Raw genomic sequence first — 23,204 nt, forward strand, 5'->3', positions numbered from 1 at the left:
GCTCCAGAGGCCACTGCTCACCTCTCCTCCTCCTGTCAGACAGCGCCCCTCACTCTGTGTCACAGACACCGTGTTCTGGTTCTTGCCCCCCCCGGCTCCAGGCCCTCTCCGCCATGAAGTCCTCCTGTCCTCTCAGGCTCTTCACATAGGTTTTTCCCTCTGCCCCAGACAGGACACCCTTCATATTTTCCTGGATGACTTAATAATTTTTCTAAGAGGTCTCAGCTTAAACATCAGTTTCTCAGGGGCTTCCCTGACTCCTGGTGTTGTTAGGTATCCCGATATATAACCCCATGGTTCTCTGTCCTTACTAAAATTATATTTTATTACTATCCTCCTTTCCCAAACTTTGCTCAGATTTTCCCAGCTGTAGTTTACTGCTTACGTATTGTATCTGAATTGGATAAGAGGCCGCAGCAGAAGTCTGAGCACAGTACCTGGGATCTCAGAACTGTGGGGGTGTGGATGGACTCGCCTCTCCAACCCCCTTGCCACCCAAGGCTCTCTCAGCTGTGAGGAGCCCTTTTAGTTTCCCAAGGGAAGCAGTTTATGCCAGCACATGGCACCCAGGAGGGCTGGGCACTGCCAGATTATCTCCCACCTTCTCCCAGGTCCCCTGGCCATCTGTGTTCCTCGGTGCCCACGGCTCCCCTCTCCACTTCTGTCCCCAGGGAGGAATCCTGAGGCTGAGAAGCCCTAGTTACTGTAACTGATAGAGTACCTGCTGCCCTGCAACTGTGCGTTAGGTCTGAGACGAGGCCACAGTGAGGGTGGCTTTAAATTCCAGAACGTGTCTGGGGGCAGGTGGAGCTGACACTTGCATAGCACCAAGAAGGAACCCGGGCGGGTGTGAGGAGTTAACGCAGAACACACACCAGTGAAGGCGCAAGTTTATTGAGCATTATCTTGCTTTCAGTGCATGTTTCCAATTAAATGTTTATGAAAAAAATTACATGAAGAGAAAAAATTTATTTCAGTTAATTTCAAACCATATTGCTAATAAATTATTCTTTTCATATTAACAGCTTTATTTTTGTAAGTAGTTGCCAAAGAGCAGGGACAAGAAGAAAAGATTGTATGACTTTGTTTTTCCAGAAGATCCAGGGGGCCAGAGTCTGTCCAGGTCATTACCCTTGGTAAGCTCAGACAGAACATTCAGATTTCAAAATGAGAAGAAAATATGGCAGTAGAGTACACTACATGGATAATTGAAAGCTCTGGTGTGCTAATTCCAAGAGCTTTTGCATTAAATACCTGGGCTTCCTGTCCCATTGGCAGTCACCCCTCCCTGTGCAGAAAGGACTGGGCTGGATAATAACTCCCCAGCCCTGGGGGAGGTTCGTAGGCAAACCCCCTCACGTACGGCAGAGAAGGGAGTGTCCTGCTTAGTAAGTCAGTGAAACTTTGGCGTTAGTTTTTTCTCCTAGAAGAGTGCCCTTGGCAGCTCCTTTCCACCGAGTGGATTGGGCAGGAGGCTGACAGCCCGTGGTGCTTGACTGCGTGTCCTGCTCGTCAGCCTTGTCCGTCATCTGCAGCCTTTTGTCTAGGTGTTGCTTCCATTCTTCTCTGAGCCTGAGGAGCAAAGTAATGCTCAAGATTAGTGCATTGTTTCCACATCTGCCGGCCCAGTGACATTTCTTCTTCCTCCTTCTCAGGAATATTTTAAAGTGAAACCCATGGCTTTTGCAAATTAGTGAAAAAAAGTCATAGACAAATTAAGCAAAGTCTATGAATATGCATTTCTCCCCCAAATTTATTCCTTCCTAAATTGATATATGGGTTCAATGTAATCTCAGTCAAAACTTCAGCCAGACCTTTCAGTAGATACCAACAAGTTCATTCTGAATTGTATATGGAAAGGAAAAAGAACTAGATTAGACAAAACAATTTTAAAGAAGAAAGTTGGTCCTGGCGTGTGTCCTCATCTCCTGTTCCTATAAGGACACCACTCAGATTGGATGGATTAAAGCCCACCCAATGGTCTTCTTTAACTCAATCACCTCTTGTAAAGGCCCTGTCCCCAAACTGTCCCGTTCTGACCTGCTGGGGCTTAGGACTTCAATATATGATTTTGGGAGAACACGATTCAGCTCAAAAAGGTGCTAATGAGAAGTAATGCATGGTATTACAGGAAAATTAGAGTATTTTCTATAAATAAGAATTAAATAAAGAATAAAGAAAAATTGGATTCAACCTTACTTTTTCACTCTTATAAACAACCCTAAAATGAACATGGTAATACTTAACGCTTTTTCCACATACCAGTCTCCATTCCTTGCAGAACTTTCCAGAGGGTATAAATATTTTGAAGAGTCAAGGCACCTATTCCAAATTGGCTCCAGGAAACTTCTTACTTAAACTCTGCTTGGTTATGGGCCCCAGAAAGAACGGAAAGAATCTGGTGGCCTGTTGCGTGGTGGTGGTTTTGTTTAAGCACATTAGCAACCAAGGATTGAAAGTTCAAATACTGAGAGAAGAATTAGGGACATGAGGGAATGACTTTGAGACTTTGGTTATCATCCTCTTTCTACCTTGACTTTAATTAAAGTGAATGACCAAAAAATATAGTTTGCCTGTATGAAGAGAAAGAAAACATTGAAACTGTAGCTCTCTTGTTAGTAGGCAGCTGCCCCCACAGTCCTTGCAAATTCTACATAAGCAGTTGGATCTACTGAGCTTATATGAATATACATCCATTGATACCCACCTATTAGTGATTTTCATAGCCATATTTCTTTATTATGGTTGTCAGGCATTCATCCTGTATTTTAATTTGTAACCAGCCTCTCCAGTCTGGAGAAGTCCAAGCTCACATGCTCCTCTGGTTGAGCATTTCTGAAAGGTTCTGTGGCTAACTGCCCGCAAATGCAATGACTTGTCCCCTGAGATCTTTTAAGGTGCAGTAATCAGCGCTGCTGCCTGTGTGTTTCACTGAATCTGATGGATGTCTTAGTATGATGTGTGCTCACTCATGAATTAGAGCGGCTCTCACGTGCCTTCCCTGGTGGACACGAAAAGTGTGCAAAGATCCTGCTCTGGGGAGCATCACCGACTTCCCATTTGCCGTCTGCCCCAAGCATCCCATTGAAGCCAAGCTTTTCTTGGGCTCAGCTGGGGACTGAGCCTGTCAGAGGCGCTACTACAGGCCCGTCTCTGCAGGGGGAAGAGCTTCTTTACCAGTTCACCTGGGCTCAAGGACCCCCCACCAGTCTGGCCAGACTATTATTAAGCTGCCCTGCTGCCCACCCACCCCACTTCCTTCCCTTCCCATGTGGAGCTCAAGACCTGCACTGCCTGTCTGATGATGATCCTTAATTTCTCTGGTGACCTCCTAGTGATGTGCTATTGCTTGTGAGGGCAATTATTAACTTCTTAGAATATTGTGCGCTACATTTGTGGTCATTACATAAGGACATTATTAACAGTAAATTATAGAAGTATATAATTAAATTACATTAATAACAAAGTCATAACTATGCTAAATGCATCACTTCCTAATTATTTTACTACATGTTACAATGGTCTGTGCTCTGCATGTTCCTTAGGCCTCTAATGTCTGTGGTGAAAGGACTCTAAGGGAGGCCCTGCCATCCCTGCCTTCTCAACTCACCTTCAGTGATGTCACAGGGGTAGTCTGCAGTAGACCATGGTGGGAATATTTACACTGGGGAAGCTGGCAAACAACATAAACCATGGCTTGATTCAGTGTTCTGTTCCCTGTTTGCTTGTTGTCTGGATGAAGGATTGGCTCTCCGGCAAATCTGGTCAGTTGCCTGTTCTTTGCAAATAAAGTTTTATTGGAATGCAGCTCTCCCCATTTGTTTACACATTCTATGCCTGTTTTCACAGTACAATGGCAGAGCTGAGTAGTTGCAATATAGACCACAGGCCCCCTGAAACATTTGCTGTCTCATCATTTACAGGAAATGTTTCTCAACCCGTGGGCAAGAATTCAGAAAGTGATGGAGAAGATATTACTAAGGCAGACGCCTTAGAAGTGTGCTGTGTCTGTTCGATTATATTGTGAAAAGCAAAAACATTTTTATTTTGGAAATATTCTTTCCAGTACTAGAAAACTAGTATCCTTAATGATCTAACTTGTTTGCTGAATTGGACAGTAATCAAGCATTTATTTGTTGTCTAATTCTGTCAAACCATGATTGAATTGAAGCCATAGATTGGCCACAGATAAGAGATTGGCAAACACCAATAAAAATATAGTATGAGAACCAGCTGGTTATATGGAATTTATTATAAAAAGCATTGTATATTTTCTTATAAATTTTAAATTGTGTGTTACACATCCTTTATAGCAGTACCATTTATGAGAAACTTCTGTACGTGTATATATGTATACATTTTTCCACAGAGGATAGTTGTTAAACATTTATCAGCACACCACAACTTCCCCCCTATTTTTTCCCTCTCAGGTGCACCCCCTTACTAAATCTCATACCCATCTAATCTTGCCTTGTGCTCTGCTTCCTGGAGGACCCAGATTAACATATTTGCAACTTTGAATTTATTCTAGGAGTGAGATTTAGGAATCTGGGGTTTATGACACATTTATTCACTTTTTGTAGAAACTATTTCACTATTTATGGCCAGACAGCGAAGGATTCAGGGCTCCATCTACCCAAGTTCCCTTCAAATCCTGTTTTATGAGTATTTAGACTCTTAGCTGCCCTTTTCTGATCAATCTCTCTCATCACTGTGTCACTTCCATTTCTCTTTGGGCTCTCAGTAAACTGGTGAATACAAGTGCATATATGGACCTTTCACTTTGCAGTAAGGAAGGGCAGTGGGAGGAAGATAATGCTGGAAAATTGGTGCACAGGCTCGCATACTGCAGAGGAGCAGTACAACCTGCATTAAAGCTTGAAGAGAACATTTTTTCCTTCAGCCTAGAAATACTGACCTCACTTTTCAAATGGAGACCAAATCACGTTTCCTTTTTACTGTTTGAGATTGATATGATGTGTGGAAGAGCTGTAGTTAATATCCAGGAACACAGATTCTCCTTTGTAAGTATGGGATTTATCTAGAAAGCAGGATTCTTAAACCAGAATCATATTGTTCTTACTGGGAACCAGTGGAGGACAGTCGGGCCCATGATTAGGTTTTTTTCTATCATGTTCTAGGCACTAAATCTATGCATCGGTTTGGGGCCTCCAGATTCAGAGGAGTAGCCCATAAGACACAGAGGGGGAGGGAACTGAGGTGGCTGGGGATAGACTTCAGACTTCCCTTGGCCCGACACCTGTGAAGGGAGACAGGGAAGGAAGGAAGGACTGGATCCCACCCGTCAGCGCAATGCTGAGGCAGCTCAGGCTGGGCTGACGGGCCCCTGAGCACAAGCTGCCTCCCCGAGGAGCCCCATTCTGGGTGATCCGATCGTCCAAGCCTAGTTCCTTCTGCCATGCTCAGTCACTGGCTGGGAGCCGTGGGGTACGTGTGGCCTCAGCTCAAACACCACAGCAGACCCAGAAGGCGGCAGGTAGCGCTCTCGGTCCGCTGTGCCCCTCAGTAACTGACCTGACCAGCTCGATTCACCAGTCACATTCCCACCCCTTCAGTTTGAATAAAGTTAAACTGAATTTTTTCTCATTGGTTGTCCCTTGTAGATTCAATCTTATTTTATAAAAAGTTTGAAGAAATGCTTTCATCTGGCTAGGAGATCATGAGTTGGATACTCTGTTACCTGCAGATCCCGACTTAGACGGTTGATAAGCAGGAATGAGCGCAGCGGGAGGCAAGTGGTCCTGAGATGAGGCTTGGTAAGCCGTCCCCCGCTCAAGCGTAGGAGATTTAATGTCTATCTGGTACTGTGAGTTCTGCCAAATTCTGAAAAGGTGTTGTGAAGACTGTACTTACTGCATTAAACCATTATTTTCTTCATATAAGAACTGGACAATGTCTCAGATATAGTTACAGGCTGGTGATTTAGAATTAGGTATCCACATAATTATTGTCTAAAGTGAGATATTTTTGAAAACACAAGGAAGGCAAATCCCTAATTAAAATGGGTGGAGGCATCCACCTGGCTTGTCCCACTACACTGGGAGTTTTGGTCAGCGCACCTGCATGGCCCTGACCTCTCAACTTGCTCCAAACAGGTGTTTGCAAATAGCTTTTACTACCTCCAGGGGACTAATCCCATCCCTGTTGTGCTGCTTCTTTCTAACAAGACTCTGGGAGAGGAGGGGGCTTCCAGCGCTGGGGCCTCGCATGCTGCCTGCCATTGCACCGCCAGGGCCTTTGCCAGACCCATTAGTTTCCAGGTAAATGGATTCTCTGCAACTCTGACCCCACTGCTTTCAGCGAGTCAGGGAACCTGCAGAAATCTGATAATGAGCATGTTCATGGCAAAACACCTGTTTACATTCCCCAGCAAAACGTGAGAGGAACAGAAGGCAATATTGGCTTCGCTTATCAGCAAAGAGGTGATGGAAACCTTTGAGGTTTTTGTCTTCCACCGTTTCCTTAAAACATTTATTTGTTGTGCAGTAGCTTAAATTTTCTTTTGGCCAATGGAGGGTGGGACTCAAAAAATTGTCATGTCTGACTGTGTGTCAGGAGGGTGCACTTAGATATAGCAGAGTTCAGAAGACATGAGCCCCAGGGCTGGAATTGTGCCTTTTCATTGGTCAGCAAGTATATGCAGGGAGGCACAGTGTTATTCTGTTAGGACACTGTTTTTAATTGTTTACTCAGATCAGCAGGATTTATATACATTTTCTGACATTCTGGATTTTGGTTTGAAAATATTCATCTGGGATATATGTGGGTGTGTTCATTGTTTTCTTTTTGGGTTTTTGGCAAAAATACTAACAAAAACCACTGTTTTTCATTCACTGTTTACCAAATTAAGAAGGCTTTTGGGTGTTCTATTCACAGTTGATAAGGGTAACAGCTCTTGTAAGTGAGACTCAAGAACAGAGGAGGGGACCAAGTGCCTGCACCCCTCGACTCCTGATAACCTTCGGTGCAGAGGCTCAGTCCACATTATTAAGCATTTATTCAGGGGCACAATGATGAGAAGTTTCATGATGAGCACATTTGGAAGGCTTATTCTCTTGGCTACAAGAGAGGAAACTGCCCCAAACTTTGAAGGAGCACATGGCAGCCTACAAAATTATTTGTTTAATGCATTTATTTTAAACAAATAATTGTTTAATTATTTGTAAATGCATCAGCTGCATCAGTAAATGGATCCGCTGCAATCGCTTGCCTTTTCTAACCCTCCCCCCTAATGACAAATGGGCACAATACTGTTGTAGAAACTTTGGAGAAAATAGGAGGGCTCACATACACAAAATCTGCCATTCCACTGGTCAAGAATAATCACTTTTATTTTCTTCTAATCTTTTAGAAGAAGTGTGTTTTCTTCTAATCTTTTTCCTCTATGTACATTTGGTCTACATATATATTTTGACAAGAATCAGATCATATTGCCAACTTGCTTTCAATCCCATTTCCCAGGGCCTCTGGAAGGGAAGATGTAGCACAAGGCTTAGGCTGGGACTGGCTCCCAGGGAGCTTCTGGGCCAGGACTTGTGGAGCAAGATGACAGGGAGCACACAACTGACTTTCCTCATTGCCCTGGAGTCTCCAGGACTGGATGCTCTAAAGTGTGGCTTTTCTACTGTGTAGGGAAGACTGGGCTTGCTTGCTGGGTATACAGATATGTAGCTGCAATGGGGTGGCAAAGCTCTGTTCTGGGTGTGGGGAGAGCCTACTTCCCCTCAGGGTCTTCAGAAAGGTTTTCAGAAGTTAATGTTGGTTCAACACTTGTGAATTACATGTGTTTTCAGGTCAGCATGCTCAGAAACATGGAGGCATGGTGCTGTGCTGGCCAGCAGAACGTCCAGCTACCACTCTACTTGCAAGTGGGCTTCTTGGCAAACAGGCAGCCTGGCTGGGCTCTTGCTGTTTCAGGGACAGGGAGTTCAGTCTCGAAGAGTTGAGCTGGTCTGTCTGGTCTAAGGTGCTGCACGTGTGAGGGCAGGTGCTGGCCTTTTATTCCAAGATGTTGACATGTGTGACACACGTCTTCTGACATACGCATGTGCTCCCCTCAGCAGATTCCTTTTGCTGGAACTCCAAGATCACTTGCCAAAGAGGGGAAGACCGCATTGTCCTTCCCCCAGGAATTGTAATGGATCCATGGGCTTCTTGGTCCAGGACTTGGGGGAGGAACAGGCAAGGACCACACATACTAGAGGGGGTGGATGTATTCACTGATTTCATCCCAGACATGGCACTTTTCATACATGTACATATCTGTTGACTTAACCCTGAAATTTCCTAGATTCTCATGTGCAGGAGGTTGCAACACAGGTGGGGCAGGGAAGAGACTTTTTTTGGTTCATCAAGATGTAAGTAATAGAACCTCATTTTTGCTTATATATAAAAGGTTCATGCTTACCTATAAGTCACTGGTGCTCAGTCTAGGTGACTTTGGCCTCCAGAGGCCATTTGGTAACAAGAGGAGATAGTTTTGGTCATCACAGTGGGGGAGGAAGTCCTGTTGGAATCGAAGGCATTGTAGGGAGCTGCTAAGCATCCCATAAGGCCCAGGACAGCCCCACAACAGGGAGCTGCCTGGCCCTGAATGTCAGCAGTGGGAAGGTAGAGAGACCTGCTATACACGGCGCCAAGACTAAATGAGTGGGTGAAGCACTCATGTCTTGAGTGTTCTATGTTTGGTGGTGGTGTGATGTCTTGAAAGCTTGCTGGCCACAGAGAGACTACCCTTCGCAGGACCAGCCCTTTCTTAGAGATGGCAAAGGCCTTGGCCGCTGGCTTGTCAGCCAATCCCGAGTCTGTGGCCCCAGCTAGCTCCTCATCTAACTCTTGACATGCAACAATATTTCCCTGCCCTAAGTCATCCCAGGGCCACGTACCAGACAGCTAGGGACTGCATCTCTAGCCCAAAGCCCTCTGGAAAACTGACTAGCCAGTCCTAAGCTGTTTATTCTGCTTGACCCAGCCTTTCCTTAGAAACCCCAACAGGCTCTGGCTTACATTTTTCCCTTGCTTCTGTCTTCTGCCCCCTGAGCACAACCCCATGGCCCTACACAGCATGTGGCAGCTCCCTCTGAGACCTGTGAGCAAAATCATCTCCAAGTCTCATTCCTTTCTTCTTGGGGCTACACCAACTTTCCCAACCATACCCAACATTTGCCTTCTTAGAACATTGGACAATGAAAACAACACAGCCTCCCCAGCTTCCTATCTGCTGTATTTCTGGGGAAATCTACTTTAAAAGTAGTAGGGAAAGAATCCACATACTTCCCGAGGGCGCTCCTTCCCTGACGATCTTCCTCCAGTTCCCGGTAACAAGTCTGTTTGCTAATTTCTTTTTCCCAGAAGCTTTTGAGCTCACGACAAGTTTCACAGCAGAAGACTTCCCGACGGACGTACTGATTGTTCATCCCCTCCCTGAAAGATAAGAGAAAAGCCAAAGCCCAGTCCTCAACATAAAGCCACTCTACCTTTGGAGCAATGAAAGATGGGTTTGAATCCGGGCACTGCCATTTACACTTCAGTGACTGTGGACAATTCACACTGTGAATTTTGTTTTCTGAAATGGAGGTGAGGATAGTAACGGTTCTGTCAGATAATACTGTGAAAAACTTTGAAGGGAGCACAAAAAAAAAGTGAGCTCCTCCCAATGCCTCCGATTCCAGCAGGACTCCCTCCCCCACCCATGATAACCGAAACTATCTCCTCCTGTTACCAAAGGCCTCTGGAGGCCAAAGTCACTCGGATTGAGCGCCAGTGACTTATTTCAGAGTATCTGATGCTGCAAGGGCCTGCCCCTTTCACTGTCTCTGCACTATGTTTCAAGTCTGTAAATCACAGAAAAAAATAGTAATGCAAGTAATGCTTGACCACAGAGAATCATCTGGTCGTTTCTGGAGCCACAACTGCCACAACTGGCAAAGCTGTGCCAGGAGCACGGGGAGGCCTTGTGAGAAGGCCAGAGGCCGGCAGGTCGTGGGGGCTCCCCAAGGGCCTGTCATCTGCTCAGGCTCTAGGGCTTCTCACGTATTGTTGCACGGCTCTGTGAGGGCCACTGTATTCTTTTTGCCCATAAGTCAGCTGGTTTCTGAAGCATGAACAGGCCTTGGTGCTATGGCGTAGCCACCAGGGTCCGTGCCGCCCCGGCCGCCGCCTGGGAGGAGGAGGCTGCCTCGGGCTCTCGCTCCGCTCTGGAGGTGCTCCGCGGCCTCGCCTCCCCGCTGCCGGCCACCCCGAGGGGCGCTGGGGCCCAGCAGGGCAATGTTTCTAGAAGAGGGGGCGAGTCTTGCTTTGTCGCTGTCGTTTCGGGTATCTTGATGTGTACAATAGGTGCTCAGTTACGCCTCATTCAATGAAATGAAGTGACTCCTTTCCGAGTTAGTATTTTCCTAAAAGGAGCTGGCTTGGCAATGGTAACGGCCTCTTCGAAGCATCTCAAACAGAGGGAAGCTTTGAGTGGGCATTTTGTGCTTCCTGGGAAGGGGTGTGCTCATTCCACCGGCCCTGGGATGTGCCCCAGGCTGGCGCTGGCGCCTGTGGCCCCCCTGATTCTGCCTGAGCCCTGCTGCGGCTCTGAAGAGCAGAGCAGGGCCCACCCTCTGCTTGGGGGAGCTCATGCTCCATCTTCTAAGGGCACATTTACCACCTCATTTCTCTCTTAGGCTAATGGGTTCATGCACAGAATTCAAACAATTCCTCATGTGACACTGAAAGTGTTGCTAAAAATATATATCAGATTTTACATTTTCATTCATACAATTAGAGGTCGGGATGGGTGCTCCTCTGCAGCAATTATGTTCCCTGCAGGGGTTTCTAAGGCCTCTCCTTCTCCTCGTAGGACCCCTGCCTCTGTAAATGTTAGATAAGAAAATACCACTCGCTTCAGACAGGGAGGAATGTGTAAATGCAGACTTGCAACTTATATGAACAGAAGGACATGTGTGACTGATTCACACATTCCTTTACTACCAAATGCTCCTAAAACTTCAAGTTCATATTAGGTATCTGTTATTCAGAGATAGGATAGTTTGGGTGAATAAGTACTCACTGGAATTTTTTTCTGTTCTTGAAATTTCAAATTAATATTTTATTCTGAAGAGCTTTCTGTTGAACAACCCAACCAAAGAATGTATGAGGCCTCTGCAGGAACAGACTGCCCACACCATGGTGTCATTTCACCCTTGCTCCCTTTGGGCAAAGGTGTGGTGTGGCTGTGGAGGGAGGAGTTATTCTAGCAACCTGTAGTTGCATAATTAAAAGCCAGGTTAAGAGAAACAGCTAAAGCAGGGTGCTGTCCCCACATGCACAGATTCCATGAAATCAGGCAAGCCGGAGGAAATCAGGCAAAGGGCTGTGTAGTAAATTGCAGAACTTCCAGAATCTCCCGCCTAGCCTTGGTTCATTTACATATAAATAGGTGTTTACCGCTGCAGAGCCTCCCAGTGATCTGGGGCAAGGGGTGGAGAGATGGTGGACATTCTCTCCTGTCCTCCATTCCCGGTGAGTAATTGGACTGGCACCTGCCAGTCACCAAGGACCGGCTGCTGGAGTTCCTCCCAGAAAGGGCCCCTGGGAAGTGGAGAGCACACTGTGGGGGCAGAGGGAGAGCAATGGCCAGAGGAGACAGACAGGGCCAGGCCTACCTAGTCAATTCAAGCAAGATGTGAGCAATAAAAAAAGTTTCTCCCAAGCTACCCTTTCACTTGACTTATTTCAGTTTCACCGGTTTCATAGGGGGATTCACCAGGCTGGGGACACTCTCCCCCTGGAGCTACAGGGCTCTGAAGGACTGACACATGCGGGCTCTGCTGTCTGTTCCCTTTGGGCCAGGAGGCACTTCTGGGGCTGTGACCTTCAGGAGGGGTCATGGACTCATACGCTCTTGGCTTTACCTACCAACATAGTACTTGTTTGCCTTCTGGGAGTTCACAGTCTGTTATCTCATCCCTGGTAAGGATCAAAAATGTTGACTGAATTTGAACTACCTCCCCGTCCTTAGTTTGTACCTGATAGTAAATGCTTGGCTCCTTATTGAGTCAGCCCCAGGGCTGGACTGCATACAGAGACACCTTTAGGAAAAGCTCCTGGTGATGAGTCTCATCCTTAACTAATATGCCATGTTATATTTGGAGATCTCTGTGGTCTGACTCTATAACCACATTCACTGAGTGATGCCCAACATATTTAAGAAGTGACTATGGTACTGAAGTTGGCAGTTGCCACTCTGCTAAGAATTAGACTCAATCCCCCCATGTTATTTCACACGTGAACTGTCTTGCAGAACCTGCTGGGAAATTGAACTTCTGCATTTAGCATCCTGACAGCTTGTAAGACCTTCTATAAGGGGAGGCACATTTTGTCTTAGACAAGCTATGCCATCACCCACTCCCTGTTGTTTTTTTCTTGTTTTACATCTGTTGCCCCATTTCCTATCTCACTGCATCAAGGTAGTAACTCGTGTTGTCTGCTTTATACCTTCAAGAAACAGAATCGAAGGCAATTCTAGAAGAGCATTTTTAGGAAACCAGCAAAATAAGGCAGAGAGCAAGAATTGAAAGGGCCCAGTGTCCTTTGGGGCTAAGAGCCGACAGTTACTGTCGCTGTCTACACCTACACCAGGTCCAGCAGAGAAAATCCTCATCTGTAGACCCAACGGGGTGGCACTGCCCTACAGGGCCCCGAGGAGAAGCAGATTACTCTCCTAAGTCATTCACGTGGTGTCATCAGGAGGAAGGGAAAGCTGCTGTGGCCTCCATGGAACAGATGGGTGGGGCTTTTGTGGTCCCAGAAATAGGAAATACTAAGGAATTGTGCAGACATGTAAACCACCCGGTATCTGAAACCTCCTGATTCACTTTTAAAGATCTTTGAAACAGCTCCCATCTCCTATTGAAGAACTTTTCAAACTCCCGTGTCTCCATTCTGTTCTTGTGCAGTTGGTTTCCTTGTAAACCCTAGTTTAGGTCTGGCCCTTGTCCCTTCTGAAACCCACCTTGGGTCCCTCTCACCCTGGTGTCCACAGGGCCAGGGGAACGGATGGCTCAGGAGCGGGTGGTGATTTTGAGGTCTTTTTTTCATTTGTTCTAATCCTGAGATACTCAGAGAGTAGAGGATAACTTCCTTTTCTTGACACCCAGACATCTGTGTTGCCCTTTGCAGATAAAATGAGAGTTCCTGTGGCCAGGATTCTCACCTGGCTGTGGTTGACTAGCTCACTGCACACCTGTGAGCACTACATGGCTGTTGACTCTATAAAAAGAGCTCTGCCCAGTGCTCTGGGTGCAACAGTGTGGCAGGGCCGCAAGGCTGCAGGAGAGCAGAGGCTGGAGTGGTGGCAGTGCCAAGGACAGAGGCCCAGAGGACGGCTGTGTGGTATGACTGTGCAGAGAGGCCCAGAGGACAGCTGTGCAGACAGAGGGGCCCAGAGGCAAAGACCAGCTTGCTGCATACAGACTCACTCTGAGTGAGTGGGGTTCTAGTGACTGACCTGCCACCTGGAAATAAAGTTCGGTATAACCCTTTCACCCCAAAGAGCGTTCTGCTGTCAATTTTCTTTGGTCACATTGAATCCATAGCGAACTTGCCCGGGGCTGGAACCCATTGGAAAGACACCCTTCACCTCCAAAGGCTTAAAACTTAGGAGCAGCATATTTAAATAATTACAGTGGCCAGAAGTTCACAAGAGCAAGTGATTCTGGTGATTTTCATCATGAACACTTATGAATAGTCTCTGCTTCCCCTTCTTCAAATATATCTATCAGATTCACTGCATTCATGTTTTTGTATCCCCAGTTTTGATGAAAACATGGGTGCAGAGATATATGTCTCCTCTTTAAGCAGGACAGCAGGGTACAATTCATCAGCACCAGCAAATGACCAGCATGGTGGGACAACAAGGTGGGCGTGAGCTCAGGGAGGGAGCGGGCTGCCTCCACTAACCGGCCAGGGAAACCTGCTCCCCCTACTGGCTGGTGGGCTGCTGCTCTGCAGCCTCTGGCTTACTTTCATGCTCTCTTGTGAGTACTTACTGAATACTCTTCACTCCTGAAAGCGCGTTCCAATCCACATGTATCAGAGGAGATACAAAGAGGAAGCCATTGCCTGAGGTTTCAGCAGTGGTGGTGGGGCTGGGATTCAGGTCCTGCCCAGCCCCAAGCCTGTGCTCGTCACTGTCCCACCCGGCCCACCAGAAATATGGTGGATCTTGCAAAGAGCCGGTGACTCGAGAAGCACAGGTCCTGGTTAAATTTGTACTGAGCAATGTGCAAATCATCAATTCTTTAAGAAGGCACAACTGGATTACCTTTTTTCCAGGTTATTGCATGTGTATTGCATTGAGACAAACTTCCCCTTCCCTCTCCGCTACTGCGCTCCAAGGCGCCCATTGCTATCAGGTGATGTGTGTCATGACGAGGACCAGCACGCACACACCCAGGCTCTGAGTCCTCCTGCACCAGCTCTTTGTGAAATGTACCCCTCTTCCTGCACACATGCTGGTCCCACTGCCCGGACCTTCTGCCTCTGCAGGGGCCGGGGATACAGCGTCTGTTTCGTCTCAGGTGGACTTTTCACCGGCATTGGAACCACCTGTAGGCAGGCTCTGTCCAGGCCTGCTTGCCAGGAGCTAACCGACTGGGGCCTGAGGCATTTGGATGGTTTCTCCTCCTGACTTCGTGTCCTCCTCTCCTTCCCCCTCCACAATTGGAAGCTGGGCATCGCATGGATGCGGCTCTCCTCAGCTTCCCACTTTCCAGAAACCATTTCTTTTTAAACTCTTCTCTGAAATTCAGTCAGGCTATTTGAATTTGAGACTTGAGCCCCCCCTCCATGGTTTTCCCTCCAAGTGATATCCTACAAAGCCACCTCAGATTTTGCCCAGGGTGTATTTGGGTCTCACTGTACAGGTGAGGTCAGAGTCCGCCTGGGGCAAGCCTAGGGACTTCTTAGGTAGCTGGAAATTTTAACTAGAGGAAGATGTATAAGAAAAAAAAGCTCACATTGAACAAGTCAATAGATTGACTTTGAATAATAATTCAGCCCTGTTGCTTCCTCTGGGGTTTATCTGCATTAACTGGGGTGACACCAGCTCAGGCAGGAGGGACACCAACAATTATCAGGCAAGTGGCTAATAACCCATGGAGTTAAGAAGCTTCGAGTCCATGTGACCTTAAGAAACGTATATAACCTTTCTAAAGTTTAAGCTTCTCATATAAAAAGATGGATTGTTCTGAGAATTAAGTGACATTAGCATCCAGAGTACTGGCACAGTGTCTGGCCTGTGGAAAGCCTCTGTCATCGGTATGGCCACTTATCTCATTAGCTACCTGCATCGGGTGCTGTATCAAATGTTATTCATTTAGCTCTCAGCACCTTGGGGGAAGCTTTACTCTTCCCATATTTGTGGGTGAGGACATGAGCCTGCGTGGGTTAAGTCCCTGAGCTAACAAGGGGAAGAGCCTGGGCTCTAGCTGACTCACCATCTCTCCTCTGCTCCCCACTGGGGGCTGACACCACACACACGTGGCAGTGAGTGAGAGGTCAGGTGTTGCAGTTGTTAACGAGAGCTTGAAACTTATTTAATGGTATCAAGAGATCTGGGAAGTGGGTGTTATCCAGACAAGAGGCCAGGCTGAGGAGGGTAAAGTGCTTATCAAAATCCCAGAACCAGTCGCTGAACTCTGAACCTGTGCTGTCTGATTGCAGAGGCCCTGTCATCCCCTTCTAGAGCCCAAACTATTCTCTCTATTCACAGGCAAAAATTCACCTACCCTAGAGAAAATAAGAACTAGCTAGTATCTGCCTGCAGATAACGTAATTATCCAAGATGTCTGCAGGGGCATTATTCTGACTCATCCAGGTCAAGCCACACTGGCAGCAGGGTGAGGGGCTCTGTGGCTTGGCCTGGGAGCCCTGCTCTCTGTGGCAGACGGCAGCCTTGTGCAGGAGAGGAGCTCCCAGCTGGGGATGAGGAGCAGTAAGGTCAGGAGCTTTCATCCAGGTAGTTTCTCTACTGAAAAATTACATTTCCAAATGTTATAAAGGTCAGTATCAACAAAGGACAAAACTGGAATATGGACAATAACAGGATCGTATCGTTGTCAGATGTCCTAGAGCTGACAGCTGTACTGAGATTGTGGAAGAGATGGGACATGGACACCACGGACATGCTTAGAGGTGAAGGCTCCCGATGAGGCAACTTAGTCTTAGAATAAAACATGTAGTAGAGCAAATAAAACAAAGAGGGTGGTGACAAATGCATCTGGGTTAACAGTATATATGAACTGTTATTGTAATACTTCACTGTCTTGAAATGATGTCCAAATAAAAAGTTAGAGGAATAAAAATTGCTTCTCTCTCCTTTACCCTGCTTTTCTACCATATACCCTGTAACCTCTTATTCAGACCACCAGCCTCTGAAAATAAACCTGCACACACTTTCTCTTTGAAAGTCCTTTGTACCGAGCATTTCTGTACTGCCAGAAAGTTTAAGAAAGAGCGTAAAAATAGATGGGGACATTGCAGAAAGACAAAGTAGCCAACTTGAAAGAGCTCCCAACAGCCAAAGCTGGAGACAGTTTGCACCTCAAAACAAATAACATGATTTTAGTTACAACCCAAAGACCGAATCCAGACTGATAGGCGTATTGAGAGAAATGAACAAAGAGAAGGGACAATATTCCTTTCAGAAGCATTCTGGCAAGCAAGCGTAGAGGAAGAGGGGAGCAGACAGTCCTTGAGAACACCAGGTAATTGCTGCAGGCAGGACCCACTGATGAATGATAAAATTACTGGGTGAAACCTTCAGGAGAAACGGGTTATTTACACAGCCTCAAAAACCTCCCTCCAAAAATTGACTAACTACCGTGGCGGTTTTAACATACGATCACAAGTTCTTGGATAATGTCCCCTCCCCAGGAGGTGGAGCTGAGCCCCCTACCCACCAGCATCTAGGCTGACCTGGTGTCTGAGGGGGAAAATAGTACCTTCACAGGAGAAGCAGACACCACCTTAACCACATCTAGGTTCACAGCACTGGTAATAAATGTTGACATCATGTGGCCCAATATGATGGGACAGAGGGGCACGTGGCCTCTGTGGTATACATCCTCTAACACCAGAAAGGCCAGTCTATTCATGAGAGCGCTGTAGACAAATTCAAGAACATTCTACAGAACACTTGACCACTACTCATTAACAGTGTCAAGGTCAGGAAAGACTGAAAAATGGTCACAGACTGAAGAGTCTGAGGAGGCACGACACATGTCTGTCACACACACCACATAACCATGTAACTGCAGCGTGGTACCCAGATTGGACCCTGGAACAGAGAAAAGGACACCGGAGGAAAGACTGGAGGAATCCGAATAAAGTCTGCAGTGCAATTTATTGTACCAATATTAATTTCATAGTTTTGATAAATGTACCTGGTTAGGTAAGGTGCTAACATTAGAGAAAAGTGGATGACAGATTTGCAACTTCGTCTAAATCTAAGACAGTTTTAAAATGTAAAGGAAATCTTTATAGCAAGTGTGTGCACGCTCCTGACCCCATTGACAGCTGTGAATTATGAACCGGTCTCTACTGAGGGATGTTTTCAAAGTGCAGAGAGACGTCCCATCCTGGAGCCAGCAGCGTCACGGAGCACAGCCCCAGGGGGTTGTGTCTGGAACTCAGAGCCCTGGTCTGGGAGTCAGGAGACCTCCGCATCCCCTAGGGGCAAGTTACATGCTCAACAAGACAACTAAATCTCTGTTTTCTCATCTGTGAAATGGAGCAATATGTACTTTCACAAGGTTATGAGTTTTCAGCTGAGAAAGCTGCTGTGCTAAATGTTTAGCACCTTACTCAGTAAGTGCTTAATGAAATCCCGGTTTGTCTAATTTATATCCATAACATTGATTACCTACAAACCAAGGGCCATAGACTCAGAAGCCTCACATCCAGGTGTGTTTAGGAGGCTCTGTGGCACATTCTAGAATGCATGCCCCTGATATGCAGGCACTGCCACTCACTTAGCTCCAACTAGCTGTGGCCCACGGAGTATGTCGCAGTGTTTCCAAATATTCAAGCTTTTCAAGAGAGTCTAGAAATTCTGATTTTCAGAAATGTGTAATCTCCGTATTTTTAAAATGTTGATAATGAAGTTAAGACATGTTAAAGCATTGTATGGAACATCAGATCATGTCTGTTAGCCAGTTGTGGCCTTCACTAGTTTTTGATCCCTGCATGGACTAATGGGGAAAACCTCCATGCTTCCCGTGGACCATGTAGCTATGCCTTAGATACCACGAGAAACACACCAGGCACATACAAAGTTAAAATACAACACCACGAGTCAAAGCAAGTTGAGGTCAGCCTTCTCCACCTCCCAGGTCGCTGCTGACCCCTGCGGGTTTGTATTGGTCACATACAGGCAATTCCGTTTGATGTCTAGTCTGCCTGACTGGGGCTGGGAGGGAGCTGGGAGGCCATCGGACCATCCTGCTCTGTACAGAGAAGCCCTAGGCCTGCATCTGCCCAACTCTGTCAGAGCACAGAGAGCCTCCTTGCCTGGCCGACTGGGGCCCAGGAGCCAGGTCTCCACAGTTGTCCCATTAACTGGACTCTAAATTACTGCCCCATTAAAAAGACTCTAAACGACCTTGCTTGATAGAGGCCCCTTTACACAGCGTATCACAGACCTGCTTGTCCAATGGACGAAGTGCCTATGATTCCTTCCTGCAGACACCCCTCATTTGGTCAGTGAAAATTCCCCAAGGAAGACTGAGCTAAGAGTGACAACTTCTGCAGCAGATTTTGTAGTCTACTCCTATTAGAAACTTTTAAAGGTAAGTTAACTAAAATACAAAATTTGGCTAAAATAGTTTCTCCCCATTCCCCACTAAAGTCCCAGCCCAGTGACTATTTGACTGTCATTGATCAACATTATTTTTTCCTGAGCAGAAAATGAGCTGCATGTCTTTTAGAAGTGTGGGATCTAGCCAGTGTCTGATTTCCCCAAGTAGTTGTGTTTTCCAGAAACACCTTTTTTTTTTTCTTTTAGAAACTGAGATATCTGGAACAGAGATTCCTTAATCATGTCTCTGGCACTGTTGAGTGGGAATAAAATCATGGTGGTTGTTCCACGGACATGTTTTCTAAATGAGTTGGATCATTGTAATCAATACAGCATGATTCCTTAGAAACTCAAGAAGTGTGAGCTGCAGCTGGGCTAAATGCACAAATGCAGTTTGCCTGGGAGGAGGGAGCCGTGAGCAGGGCTGACGAGGACCCCAGACACAGGGCGGTATTGAAGGAAATGAAACCCTGAGAGCACAACACGGGACGTAGAGCGGCGTTCACATTCCTTCCCCCACTCTGACTGTTGCAAGACAATGTTTTTGTTGCGATGGTCCACATTTTTGGCGATGCGAATGAAGATTACTGCATGCTGTGATTTACACAGCTTTCTCATCAGAAAAGCCCCCAAATAATTTGCTCAACAGGTTATAAGATTTTACACTATTATTAAAGATGCCCTTTAAGGCTGTATTTCAAAAAATTTGAATATAGTATATGTACACAACAAAATATTCCAAAAAGTACTCAAGAGTATAAAACTAAAACCAAAGGTCTTTCTCCTCCTCCCTGCCACTGTCAGCTATCCTTCCCAGATTTCTACTGTTAATGTCTTATTTACATTTCCATTACAATTAGAACATTTGTGTGTATTATATACGTGGTATCACATTTTCTTTCCCCCAAGCAGGACCCTTCTATATACAATTGCTCTGCATTTTTGCTTTTCTTCTCTTATGAAAACACTTTCCTTACCAGCCCACATTGTTTTTCATGTTGCTATTTTCTATGGCTATGCCAAAGTTTATTTAACCATTCTCATGTGGATGGACATTTAAATTACTTACTGTTCGGGTATATTACAAAAAATTGCAGAGGAACTCATACATTTTGCTCACATCTCCATGTGTTTCTGTGGCATTAACTCCTAGAAGTACAACTGGAGGGCAAAGACCATGTACTGAGAAATAATATATGATTCCTTATGGCCCTCAGCAGTTACACGGGTGTTCACATTTACAGACTCAAACCCTCTTCTATAGAGGGACTTCCTGTATCCACGAGGGCAGAATTCAGCAGACTGTCAGTGTATTCGGCTCCCAGCGAAAAGACACAAGCAAGCCTCTTGGCTTTGTCCTCAGGAGAGAACATACTGGAATGAGCCACCCCAAGACAGACCCTGGAGAGTAGGTGGCACTCTAAAAATATTTGTTGAATTAATGAATAAACAAATCATGGCAGTGCCAATACAGACTGAGTATGTGTTTTAATTCAATTATGCTTTAAACACAAGAAGAATGCATCATTTAAAGAAATTAACATAAACTTTAACCAGTTTTATTGGCTTCTAAAGTGGATAGGACAGATATGGAGTGTGAGGTGAGCAAAAGAAATGCTGAAAATTCTAACAGTAGAGAGATATTCTAAATGCCCAGTTATTCCTATTTCTCTTATTTTCTTTGGATGATACTTGGCTTATGTTATTTCAACCATATTATTATAAACAGTTATTTCTTAAGAATGTGTTCAGATGCTTTTTATTTTGTGAGTTTCATTTACTTCATTTAAAAGGTTTCTTTTGTAGATTATGGCAAAGATATTTGATTTCAAGCTTATCTGTGAACTGAGGTGCTTGATTTAGAGATTCGTGGAGGCTGCCTCTGGCTCTAATACCCAGGGAACCCATCAGCATCAAGGTCAAGGGGCTGCTCTGTACCTTCAACATTACAGGGCCTTTGTGTCTCAGTTTCACTTCCAAAGGAGGGTATCTGCTTGCCCTGCACATAGATGAAGGCCAGATATCAATAATGAGGCAGGCCTTTAGCAAAAGGGGACTGTTTGTTGATAAATGGGCAGTGCTATTTCTCTGCATCCCCCATAGCAAAAGCATTTTTTTATACTAGAGTTTATATCTAGTGAAAGAATTAGTATTATTTGCAGTAATTCATTTCCAATTTGGAAATATCACAGTTCCAATGGCAACTCTTCCATGTACTAATTAACTTACACTTAAAGAGTCCTAAAACTCCCTTTCAAATAAATAATATAAATTCAATCAAAGAACATTTATTGAACCTTGGTTCATGTGTAAGGCTCATGTACTTATGTCTGCCTAGCAAGGGCTAGATAATGGTCAATTCTATAAACTAAAACAAAATTTTACAGTTAAATTTCTCGAGTTCCAGGTTACTCTGTGAAATAAATACCCCAAATTAAAGATGAATGCTGACCATCAGCTTTCTGAGAAGCTTCCACAGTTCCGGCACCTTTCATGAATGTTTCCTTGGGACTAACATCTGTCAAACAATGTAGGATATAGTTTGTATTATATTTACTCTTAAGAGGGTCTTGCTCAGTGTTATCAACACTAGTTCACACTCTTTGAGGCTCATACATATTTGACACGTAGAAATCAGAGATAGCAAAACTCTTTAAGCCTATGTACTGCTATTCCCAAACTGGAGCAGGTTACGGTGTTCAAAGTGAAGAGAAAATGAGTCCAAGTGGCCAACAAGGACCCAGGTGCAAGGAGTGTGTCTCAGTTCCCAGCCCCAAGGGAGTTATTCCCACACCTGACAACACAGACGCAACACACTGTACCTTGAAGATGAATTCGCAGATGAGCTGATGTCCTGCGGGGGTGGAAAGGGGGCAAGTCTCAAAGCGCCTCTGTCCACTCCTCAGCTTCAGTTTCTGAAGGCCATGGGCACCGTCCTGACATCTCATTTTTGCAGCTCTTTATATATGGAGGAGAGTTACAGAAATCCCCCAGCCTTTCAAGGTCATTTGAACCAAATTAGCAGCAGAATCAGACAATGTCTTTCCAGGGACACTGCAGCCTTCCCTTGTGGTGAGAGATGATGGCTCTAAACCAATTCCATCTCATTACCCCACCCACCCCAGGGCAGGCAAGCTTCTGTTTTGGCAGAGCCCCTGAGCGCTCTGACTTGGCCTGAACCAAGAGAGGTGACTTACAACATGGACTGGATTACCCAGGTGCCCTGTTCCTCTGAGACTCGTGAAAAGCCATCCTCTGCCCCTTTGCAAAGGGGACTGGAATGGTGGGACAAGCCACTCTTGGGTGTAACATTACAGGAAGACTTAGAGAGGCATCTTGTTCTTTGGAGCCATTAATCCTTGAATGGAATCTGGTGATGACATATCACGGCCTGCTTAGCTCTCTAGCAGCTGGAGCAGGAAATGACTCCTGGTGAGTGTTTTCCAGTAAAATGTATCCAAGTGAGATTGACTTCTCATTTTAGAGTGGCTCTTATCTCATTATGGTGGAGCACATTTCGTCCTTAGGAAAAACATTTAGAATACTAACTCATCTCATAACAAAAACAGCTCTGGTTTTCATCAAATCCTTCTACTATACTACTAATTGCATACCCATTACTTGGTTCAGTGGGTTAGAAATTTATAGCTTACACAGGACAACCTCGTCCAACACTGATGTTTGAATTTTATTTTGCTGAAGTGGTAATATTTAATGTTCAGTTTATGGAAGTACCTTAACAAGCCAGCTTACTTTAAACTGGATGCCTACTTTAATAGCACAACCAAATTTTACAGATGAGATTTTTTTCAGAAGGAGAGGAGTTAATTCTGAAGCCATTTTGCAGGGTACCACATGTACAAAAGCAACAATTTAAAGAGAGAAAAATTTAGTAAAAAATGATTCCAAGAAGTACATTGAAATTACAGAAATGAAGGGTATATAAAATCTCACATTTAAGAAAAGCCAAAAAACTGAGTAACGGGCAGAAGATAGATTACTAGATGAAGATATTTCCCTCCCTCCCTCCATCCCTGGGAGAGTAGTAACTCTACCTGGCTTATAACAATTCTGAAAATTCCTTATCTACTAATATGGAATTTTGCACAATTACTAATTTGTTATACTTCAACAAATGAGCATTTATGTTCTTCCTAGTTCAACTGGGGTTTTAATCTGTGAATATGTGGATGTCCAAATTTTGAGATTACTTTTATATTTTATTTGATTGGGACGGCAGGGACAAAGAGAGCTTAGGTCACACAGCTAGGAAGTGGCCGAATTGGAATTTGAACCCAGGTTGTCCGACTCTCAAGCTCTTACTCAAATGAGAGGTTCAGTT

At 45.3% G+C, this 23,204-nt stretch overlaps 1 protein-coding gene across 2 annotated transcripts; it reads right to left on the bottom strand.

Moving 5' to 3' along the window:
• Window positions 1–889: 889 nt before the first annotated feature.
• LOC118969886 (protein FAM240B-like) lies at window positions 890–22,201 on the bottom strand. 2 transcript variants are annotated; one of them, XM_073228833.1, is made up of 3 exons: window positions 21,685–22,201; window positions 9,295–9,444; window positions 890–1,572 (listed from the first exon to the last, which is right to left on the bottom strand). In XM_073228833.1, the coding sequence occupies exons 2-3, from the start codon at window positions 9,435–9,437 to the stop codon at window positions 1,386–1,388; spliced, it is 330 nt and encodes a 109-aa protein (XP_073084934.1). In that variant the 5' UTR covers window positions 9,438–9,444; window positions 21,685–22,201; the 3' UTR covers window positions 890–1,385. The 2 variants fall into 2 exon arrangements, 1 of the variants encoding a protein (XP_073084934.1); XR_012127839.1 differs by lacking the exon at window positions 9,295–9,444 and having other exon boundaries at window positions 1,438–1,572.
• Between the last annotated feature and the right edge of the window lie 1,003 nt (window positions 22,202–23,204).

The sequence above is a fragment of the Manis javanica genome, chromosome 2, assembly GCF_040802235.1.
Source record: "Manis javanica isolate MJ-LG chromosome 2, MJ_LKY, whole genome shotgun sequence".
Classification (NCBI taxonomy): Eukaryota; Metazoa; Chordata; class Mammalia; order Pholidota; family Manidae; genus Manis; species Manis javanica.

Excerpts from the sequence above, each read along its gene's own strand:
- LOC118969886 (XM_073228833.1), bottom strand. The coding sequence starts at position 9,437 with ATGAACAATCAGTACGTCCGTCGGGAAGTCTTCTGCTGTGAAACTTGT. Across the intron at positions 1,573-9,294 it reads GGAAGGAGCGCCCTCGGGAA|GCTCAGAGAAGAATGGAAGC; the intron begins GTATGTGGATTC and ends TTTGCTCCTCAG.